At 33.2% G+C, this 10,407-nt stretch overlaps 1 protein-coding gene and 1 non-coding gene across 4 annotated transcripts in view; one reads left to right on the forward strand and one right to left on the reverse strand.

Annotated features, from left to right (window-relative positions):
- LOC109861946 (selenium-binding protein 1-A-like) overlaps positions 1-9,606 on the reverse strand; it is a 25,281-nt gene extending 15,675 nt beyond the window's left edge. For 2 of the 3 annotated variants that reach the window (XM_020441803.1, XM_020441801.1), the window contains exons 1-2: positions 9,442-9,606; positions 7,482-7,661 (exon numbers count right to left, since the gene is read on the reverse strand). In XM_020441803.1, the coding sequence (XP_020297392.1) occupies positions 7,482-7,661; positions 9,442-9,558 (297 nt within the window). In that variant the 5' untranslated portion in view covers positions 9,559-9,606. Of the gene's footprint in view, positions 1-7,132; positions 7,326-7,481; positions 7,662-9,441 lie in introns of those variants that run through there. The other variant, XM_020441804.1, reaches the window with a different exon arrangement.
- Positions 8,781-8,853, forward strand: Trnas-gga. The gene has a single exon. It is a non-coding gene; the product is annotated as a tRNA-Ser (tRNA).
- Positions 9,607-10,407: the final 801 nt, after the last annotated feature.

Raw genomic sequence — 10,407 nt, forward strand, 5'->3', positions numbered from 1 at the left:
TGTTGAGTGAGAAATAATAATATTAATGTTACGTTACTGTTACGTTGTGTTTACTGGTGTTGCAATGCATATGTATTATGTACCTATGACGGAAATGTAGTAGACAGAAATGTAAACATAGTTCCATAGTGTTACGTAAATCTTTGGTAACTACAATATTATACATTTATGAGACGTCACACCTGAGGAACTTTGAGGCGGACATTTAACCCTCCATGTGCTCTACTATAACATTGCAATTGATATAGTAGTAACATTTAGGAAACAAATGTTAAGTAGTTATAACATTGATGTGACATAAATGTTCTAATTGGGCCATTTCCAGGAATATCAGGTCTTTGAACTGATTTTAAATAAAACTAAACAAACTATTGTTTATAATACAATTTTGTTTAGTTTTATTTAAAATTAATTCAAAGACTTAATATTCCTGAAAATTCTACGTGCTTAAATATACATATAGTATATATACAATAATATAATATTACTGTGTGTGTGTATAACTGTAATATAATTAATTTAATAACAGTTATATAACAATAAAACAACGAATATTGCAGTTACGTAACATTTCAGCAATTTATATAACTGTCATATAACATTTCTGTAATTATATATAACAGTCTATTTACATGTTATATTCATATTATGAATATAATTATGAATATTATATTCATATTATGAATATAATATAAATATAACATGTAAATAATATGTTATATCATATTATATAACTGCAATCTACAATGAGTAGGAAATTACAACATGGATGTTACATGCAACGACCATGTTATATTACTTGTTACTTTTTGTTTTATTACGACAATGTTGCTGTTATATGTCTGTGTTTGCTGGGTAGTGTTCCGCTCTCATTTACAGGAGGACTCTACTATCACAAAACTAGACGCATAGGTTTGAGGTGAACCTCACTTTGCGTGGAAAATTGTAAACTTTTGTGGAACTTTTATTTTTTCAATAATGTTGTTGTTAGTTTAAATGGGTTCTTAACGATATTTCAAAATTTCTTGATTGTAGTTGGACAAGTGTGAACCATTTGCGTGTTTTGCAATAAATAAATCTGTTATTTTGATTTCTAAACGTTTTAGCTTTATTTTTAGCCTTCTTCAGTGGGTCTCTGTACAACAATTATTTTTTACAAAACTTCGGATTGATTTTTACAAAACTTTGGATTGAATCTGTGAATATTATGATAACAATCTAATATCTACCTTTGATAGAACACTCCTTCCTGATTTTTCTAATGACAAACAGTTTTTTGGTTGAATTATAAGTTAAAAGTTGTATGTGTCAATTGTAAAATTTATTGTGTGTGAGTCAAGAGTTTTGTCATTACTGTGTCAGAAACGAAGGTTTAACAGGATAAATACATGTATATATTGACAGTGACATCTGTACATTGCGCTCACATTAATTTTCTTTCAATTTATCTAAAATCGGTAAATATGTGTTATGCAACATTTCAGTGTCTTGCATTACATTGATGCTATTTGTATGAATTTTAATTTGTAACATCTCAGACATTAGACGTTTATAATAATTGAGTTCTGTATCAAGAACATTGATGAAGTTCCAATTAAAAGAATGTTCTGTGTTAATTACGTGTTCTGTTAGTACTGAAGTTTGTTGGTTGTTTTTTACATACTTCATACCCAGTAAACAATTTGTTTGCAATTTGCCGACAAATTGTCAGCAATTTTAAGCAAAAATACTCAGCAAACTGGCATCAACTGTCCGCATTAGGCTTCGATTTTGTTGCCAAAGCTTGTCGACAAAAAGTAACAGCAAATTGCTACCAAAAACCGAGCAAAGCTCGATAACATAATCTGAGACTAAATTGACGCCAAATATGAAGCAAGACGATTTGATAGCAAAATGACATTTATAATATAAAAAATGACTTAGATTTATAATTTATGTCATCGAATAAGTTTTCTTGGTTATTCTCTACGTTATTCTAGTATTACTTCGCAGGAAAAACCCATTATGTCAGAAATCATCTCGACTGGATTTGAAGCTGGAACCCTCTGATTACCAAGCAGGTGCTCTATCAATTCAGCCATTGAAACTTTCACAATCAATTACTTTAAAACTAATATGTTAATGGCATTTAGTGATATTGTTACTAATTCTAAATAAAACTATTTGTTACTAAGTAAATCAGCGAAAATTTAACTGATTCATAGTAAAACTAATCTGTTACTGTGTTACGTCCTGGACACTCCACGGTCCCCTTTTTCCTGCGACGCGACGCGCCAGCGCATAGCGAACCCTTTTTTTGTAAATAATAAAAAAACAATAAATAACTCGAACGGGTCTCCTATCGTTTGGAAACTTAAACTCCAGACGATAGGAGAACAAACGGAAATCATATCGGCGCCCGAAAAGATAAACCGCGCCTGGCAATAACCCGAAATTTTAGGATAACGTGCAAGAAAAAGTTATTATTTAAACACTTCGAGCAGCTTTCCAAACAAACCCGGATATCTCCGGGTCATGGAAAACACCGCTTATAAAAATTAGAGCAGCCGGCGCAAATAGAAACTCCGGCGCCACGAGCATTTTTATTAGCAAATAGCAAAGAGTCTATGTGGCGTGATCAAAAAAAAAAAACAACACTCTCCCTTTTCCCTTCTCCGAAAAATCGGACGAGCCGACCAAAGCGAGAGATCGTTGCCGATTGGCGATCACACAAAGTTTACCCGACGACTAATTAACAAATAGAAACGAGCGAGGCCCAACCGAGTTTTCCGATTGGAAGAAACTCGGTGAGCACTCGCTGACTCAAAAGAGTATATAAGACGGGACTCTCGGAGCTGGAGTCAGAAAAACCTGCTGATTTCGCCGGGAGTGCCGCAGCAAATTCGCGACAAGTGAGCATAAAAAGTTGCAAGTGCAAGTGCGAGTAGTGCGCCGAGTACCCGCCGAACACCGAAGCCGCACCGGATTCCGAGCTACCTACCAAGCCGTACGGGCCGAAAGGAGAAAGAAAGTCGCAGCTAGAGATCAACTAAGTAGTAAGTCCACATCATTATATATACGGAGGTTCCACTTCTCGCGAAATTAACAACTGACGTCGTGACTGATTTTCGAAGATATCGAGAAAACGGTCAAAATAAACAAATACATAGCCACACTCAAAAATTCGGTTTAATCGGAAAAGCTACTCGCGGTATATAGTCGTCTCGGGTGGCAGCCGAAATTTTTGGAAAGGCTACTCGCGGTGTGTAACCGTCTTGGGTGGCAGCCGAAATTTTTGGAAGGGCTACTCGCGGTGTGTAACCGTCTCGGGTGGCAGCCGAATATTTTTCTTCATTTTCTTCCCCAAACCACGTAGTAAACAAGGCTCAACATCTCCGAAAACGGTCGCGAAGCCAAGAAAATACAATAACAAAAGAAAATACAATAATATAAATTGAGTGTAATTGCATAAAATCGTTTAAGTGGAACCCCGGCAGAGAACTTTTCGAACGGGTAAAAAGGCCCAGCGCTACCGACGCAACGTAAAATTGCGACGAGCGGCAGCGCTCGCGCTAAACGAAGCGGAGCCGACCAGGCCCATTGACGCCACCCCTCCCGCAACGATAGAAAACGATAGCAACAACGACAATAAAATAAGAAATCCCAGCGATACACACACAACTTCATCGCACGCGCACGCATACCCACCGACACACTTGCACGTAGACACCTCTCACGCACAAAATAATAATAACAACGATCACGCACACGTAGAAACACACACAGACACACATACACACGACGATTTGTGATATGAAGCTCCCTCCTATTCACCTGTAACCCCCGATCCTCCCGCAGACCCTCAATCCTCCCCTGCTCCCCCCGTGAACAATCCACCGTCTTCACCTCCTCGCTCCCTCTCTCCAACGCACTCCGAACCCGCTTGTTCCACAGAAAATTCCGCGGATCTGCAATCCGCGCCGACTCCTCCACCTCCTCCTCGCTCTTCTTCCCCTCAACCTTCCACATCCGGGCAAGAACCCGCGGACGATGAATCTTCCAATTCCTCACGACCAACCATCCCACCGCTCGATCTTAAATTCCAACATTTCCTCCGACTAGCCTCCACTTACCGAAAAGCAGACTCAAAAAGAATCCCCTTTGTACTTGATCCTTTAACAATAGATCCTCCCGACCTCATCCACTTGATATCCACCACTCCATCCAGAAAACTCCTCCCTGTCAAATTTTCTTATCTAAATGACATCCGCTTAGTTCTAGTCCGTCATTTTTACTCTATATTCTCCCCTAGTTCCGCAGAAATCCATGAGATAATAGAAATAGATCTAGAATGATTTCTATAGCTAGACCACGAATCGGCGTCTTACACATGCACCCGACACACTTACATTTGTAGAATCCCGCCGGAGGCCCCTCACACACACTCTCGCGACACGCATACATGCATATATATATATATATATATATATATTCCTTCTCTCTAGCCTCCAAGCGATGACTCTCCGATTTATTGTAAAATCGCGATATCACATCCATCCACACGACAACACACCTAACACAAAAAATTTGTAACAGTAACCACCCTAAATGAATAAATTAATATTGTACATTTTATAATCTTTTCCTTTTAATTAGACGACCTCTCATCATCCACATCCTCAATTGATCGCACGATCTCGTCCTTAGTTCATAGAGTTAAATCTCTAGACTTAAAAAGAGACCGACGAGCGGGGCCTCATAGGATAGAGTAAGATCGGCATACGCCGTTGACCTGTCCGTGAGAGCACACAAACTCGCTCGACTCTGCCGCAGCGGGATCGCCAACCTGCTGTGCGGAGACAGAGAAACGATAGCTCTCTGTTATTCCACCATAGCCCGACCGTAACCGTGGGCCAGGACGTAACACTGACACCTAACTTTAAAAGAGGCAGTTTTTAACCGCAAATCAGTAATATTATCACTGATTCCCAGTAAACTTTATTATCATTGAATCAATTAGTAAAATTTTAATTCATTCTACTTAGAGAATGCAGTTTGACAATCTGTTTAGGAAAAATCAATTATGTACTAATAAACGATCAATATCGTACGTGCATACTATAAGTCATATTTTTTGATAATATAAACATATTGCAAAATTATTTAAAATTAAATCCCAGCAAACACAGATATATATTAGCAACATTGTCGTAATAAAACAAATGTAACAAGTAATATAACATGGTCGTTGCATGTAACATCCATGTTAGTTGTAATTTCCTACTTATCGTATATTGCAGTTATATAATATGAATATAACATGTAAGTAAAATGTAATATAATTTGTTATATAGTTACAGAAATGTTATATGAAAGTTATAATGTAATTACCAGCTAATAACAAGCAATATAATAGATATATAACATAATTATATTACATTTATAAAACAAAGTTACATAACATCGATGTTAATAGAGTATAACTAGAGCTGTTATATTACGTATATCACGCTGTTACTTCTATATTATATAGCAGTTATATTCTGTGTTTGCTGGGATATTATACAGACAATTAATTGTTGTGACAAGTATAAATATTAAAATATTTCACATAGATGTTATTTTAATATTTATATAATTATTGTCAATTTAATAGTCAAATTTAAACATAATTTTATATATATTATGTATAAAGATTATATATATGTATATGTATATATGTATATAATTTGTAGAAATAAATTTAGGATATATATGTCAATAATTCTTTATAAATTTATACATACATATAAAATGCATCTAGCATCGATCGTATAGGCTTTTTAATACTTACTTTTTTGCTAAACAAATATTTCATTATATCATTTTAATATTTAATTATTGGAAATAAATTAAATACTCAAATATAAAAGTAATTTTATGTATATTATAGATTATAGATAGTGTGTACATATATAATATAGAAATAAGTCAAGATATAATTAAATGGCCCTTTAAATACCATACAGTTTGACTGAACTGCAAATCTTGCTCGGTTTTTGCTGTTATTTTGCTATCAAGTCATGGTGCGCAGATCTTGCTTCATATTTGGCGTCAATTTGGTCTCAAATTATGTGCTTTGCTCGGTTTTTGCCAGCAATTTGCTGTTATATTTTGTCAACAAGCTTGGATATATTTTTGCTAGCAATTTTGCAACATTGCCAGATAAAAAAAACTCTGCATCATATTTGATGTCTTTCTGCTAACAAAATTTGTAACAAGCATTTGGTAAAATCTGTTTCGACAAATTTGGTTATCTGAGTATGTTCTTTGATACGTGTTTGTGTACTTGTCTTTTAGTTTGACCAGTGTAATTGGCTCCACAATTGTTACATGGAATGTTGTGTACACCACATTTTTCTTTTTTTCTTATGTATTTATCTTTTATGTCAATGTTATGTCAAAAAGGAGTTTATTTTTTCTGAAATTTTAGGTGCGAATGGAACTAGGAAGAAATTATATGATTTGTCATCTTGATTATGTTGTTCATTAACATTCCTTTGATTTAATTTGATTGCAAATAACGTTTTTAATCCTTTTTTGATTGTGGAAAAAATAAGGTCTATTGGGTAATTATTGTTTATGATATGTTTTTGATATTATTTATGTTATGGTCTTAATACAAAAAATGATGTTTTTTTTGGTGGTATATTGAATCTGATAATAAAATTGCTCTGTCAATTAATATAATTATTGTCCCGATTTTGTGGGAAATCAATCCGAAGTTTTGTAAAAAATAATTGTTATACAGAGACCCACTGAAGAAGGCTAAAAATAAAGCTGATACGTTTAAAAATCAAAATAACAGATTTATTTATTGCAAAACAAATGGTTCACACTTGCCCAACTACAATCGAGAAACTTTTTTTTTTTTTTTGCTTTTTAGCCGTCGCAATTGGTGTAGCAATTTTGAAAAGTTTCGAAAGGACTTTTCCGATGAGGTTTCACATTTGAAAAAATAAAGTAGACCTTCAAATAACTTCTTGAAAAGGTCTTTCCGAAACTTTTCAAATGAGTCATCACTGATCTTATTTTAAGATTTTTGAACCACCTTCATCCCTGCGCTCTTGGAGGAGAAAGGTCACATTAGGAAGATCTTTCAAACAAGCTATCACTTGATCTCTTATGCTATTTAAGATTTTTGACTTGTGCTTCATCCTCGCGCCCCTGAAGGTAGGGAATTGTTGCCCCCAAATTATTTATGTCAAAAGATAGCTCTTTTGATGCCATAAATGTCCTCCAAATTTTATTCAATTATCTCTACTTGTTTAAAAGTTATTTAGAGAGTCCTACACTTTGCGAACACCCTGAATATTTAAATATTTTAATTTTAAATACTTTTATGAAAAAGAAAGAGAGAGAGAGAGAGAGAGAGAGAGAGAGAGAGAGAAAGAGAGAGAGAGAGATTCTTTCATAATATAGAATTGAAGAATCTGAAATTTCATTTATACACTGTATAATACCTTTTTAATCTTTGGTACTTTCTCTTCGCTCGTATCAATAAAATATATTCGATCTGACATAAGACAGGGCAGCACTAGAGTGTCACGTTTGCATGACGATCCATGACAGCTGCTACAGATGTTCCACCCAGAGTGATGTAACTCATCACCGACCGCTAACATTCTCAATTTATGTATTATCTACAGAAAAAATCAAAGAGTCGCGTTTAACATATGTATGTTAAATATCTCACATAGCACGTAATATTACTGCAATATCACAGTAAAATTGCAATATATCAGTGATATTAGATATTATAATATAATATTACAATAATATTATCGACATATTACATTTACATACAATAATGAAATATTACGGTAATATTGTATTGCATTTAAAGTAGCAATATTATATATATCAAATGTTTTTATTATGTCTTCTAAACGTTAGAGATGTTATTTAACGTGATTTACCATTTGGCACGTTGCATACATTGCATTGGACTACCCAGTAAAAAATTTTCCATGTATAAAATTATATGGACATATTCGGTATATAAATTTGCATAATTAAATATAATAAGTTTAATTTGTGTATAAGTATATATGATTATATATCAAAAATTTTTTTAAAATATAGTAAAAATATAGTTTTATACAATTTTTTTGTATCTAACATAATACTAATAGAGTTATTTTGTAATTTGATATGGAATATCTCTGAAGCCATTCTCTTAAAAAAAAATTCTCCGTGTATAAAATTGTATGGACATATTCGGCATATAAATTTGCATAATTAGATATAATTATTTTAATTTGTGTATAAGTATTGTATATATGAAAAATTTTTTACCGGATATGAATAAAATATTTTAAAACTAATAAATTTTTGTATGATATGTCGCGAATATCTTTTTCAGTAATATTACTCAAACGTATGTATCACTCTGCATTGTACTGTTTGAATAATTATTAATGTGTGAAAAATATATCCGTAACATTTATAAAATTATATATAGACATATATGTATATATATATGTATATGTGTATGTGTATGCATATATATACATATGTGTATGTATATGTAAATTTCACATATTAAAATGGTATTAAAGTTAATTTAACACAATTTGTGATAAATAGAGATTACTCTCAGGTTCTATAAGTCTTTTAAACTAATAATATATGAATATAAGGACATGAGAGTAATCTCTATTTATCACTAATTGTTAGAATTTACTAGAGGAAGGAGCGGTATTAAAAAGATCTGATCATATTTGATAGATATACGAAGTATTGCAAGACAAACTCCAAGTGCCTCGGTGGCCTAACAGGGAAGGCGACGGCCTGGAAAGCCGGAGATTCCAGGTTCGACTCCTGGCTGAGGAGTTTTTTTCGCAATATTTTAAAATTAGTTAGGGGAGTATACGTGGTCCTTCATATATATGTGATGCAAATCCAGCATCCTATATGGAGGAAAAAAATTATTTTGTAGTATATATGTGTATACATATATATATATATATATATTTAAGCACATTCACGCACTTGAAAAGGACCGGAACTACGGTCAAAACGTCTGTAATATTTTAATAATAAAGTCATAACTTTCTGACACATTAACAACCGTGTTTAAACTCCATTCGGCCTATAATTTCCACCTTAAAAGTAATTTAATATTAAATTAATCTATAACCTTATAATATTACAGTAATATTCTTGATATATCACCGCAACATTAATGTGATATATCATTGTGATATTACTGAGATGCGATTCGGACATTTTAATATTACTGTGATATATTACAGTAATATTACTATGATATTTCTACTATATTAGAGTGTAATATTGCAATCGAAAAACAATACTGTGATATTGCAGTAATATTACGTGCTATGTGGGATGTTTTTCATAAATGTTTTAATTGTTTTTTAAATATTGAAATTGTTTTTTAGTTGATAAACATGTAGATACCTGACAATAGGTAGGACTGTCGGGATCCACATCCACCGTACAAAGAACATCGGTCTTTTTAGAATCTGTGTGTATGCCGATAACGTACATAAGTTTCTCACGTGATCCCTTAAACATTGCTTCTTTTGGACTTCTGTAACCCGGCCCATACTCTGTAAAACATGCTATTTTAAACATTTATATAATAACAAATACATATAAGCAAAATAAAAGATTGTATACATAATGTACAGAATAATATTATATATACAGGGTGTCCCAGAATTGGTTTAACATCTCTCGTAGACAGGTAGAAGAAATAAAACTGAGGTGAAAAGTCCTATACCATTTTGCTAGATTCGCAAAAGTTACCGAGATTTTAATTAACAAAGATCCGCGAATAAGCGTGCATCGGGCTGTCTTACGCGCGTAGGAGAGCCCGGCGCGCTTCACACAATTACATTTTAATATGTATATGTTATAGTATATGCTGTTATATTAGCTCCTCCCATATGTCGCTATGTAGTCCAGTCAATAGGGAAAAAATCATGCAAAAATGTTTAACCGAAATCCGATTACATTACCTTGTAGTGTGCGCTTCACTGATGAACCCTTATAGTCGTGCAATCAAAATTTTTTGTCAGCACTTGTTATAAATGATGATTGAAAGTGCTGAAAATGGGTTTTTTGCTTTTATCGAAGAAGAACTGCTAGTTAGGGAAAAAAGTTCTAAATAAAAGTTGTAGGTATTGAAAATATCTTTCGTTTAAGCTATCAATCGAATAAATCGAGCAAATATTTATCGAGATAATTGCAAAAAACACACAAAAATGAGTGTTTTTTCACTTGTTAATAATCTTTGTAATAATTAGCACAGAGTTTCGAAATTGATCAAAAATATGGCCTTTGCTACCCTTAAAACGTATGCAAAATTTCAGACCGAAACATCGTATAGTTTGTGAATAAATGCATTTGTTTAGCCCAAAC

Source organism: Pseudomyrmex gracilis, unplaced genomic scaffold (assembly GCF_002006095.1).
Source record: "Pseudomyrmex gracilis isolate BER0280 unplaced genomic scaffold, ASM200609v1 scaffold_1185, whole genome shotgun sequence".
Classification (NCBI taxonomy): domain Eukaryota; kingdom Metazoa; phylum Arthropoda; class Insecta; order Hymenoptera; family Formicidae; genus Pseudomyrmex; species Pseudomyrmex gracilis.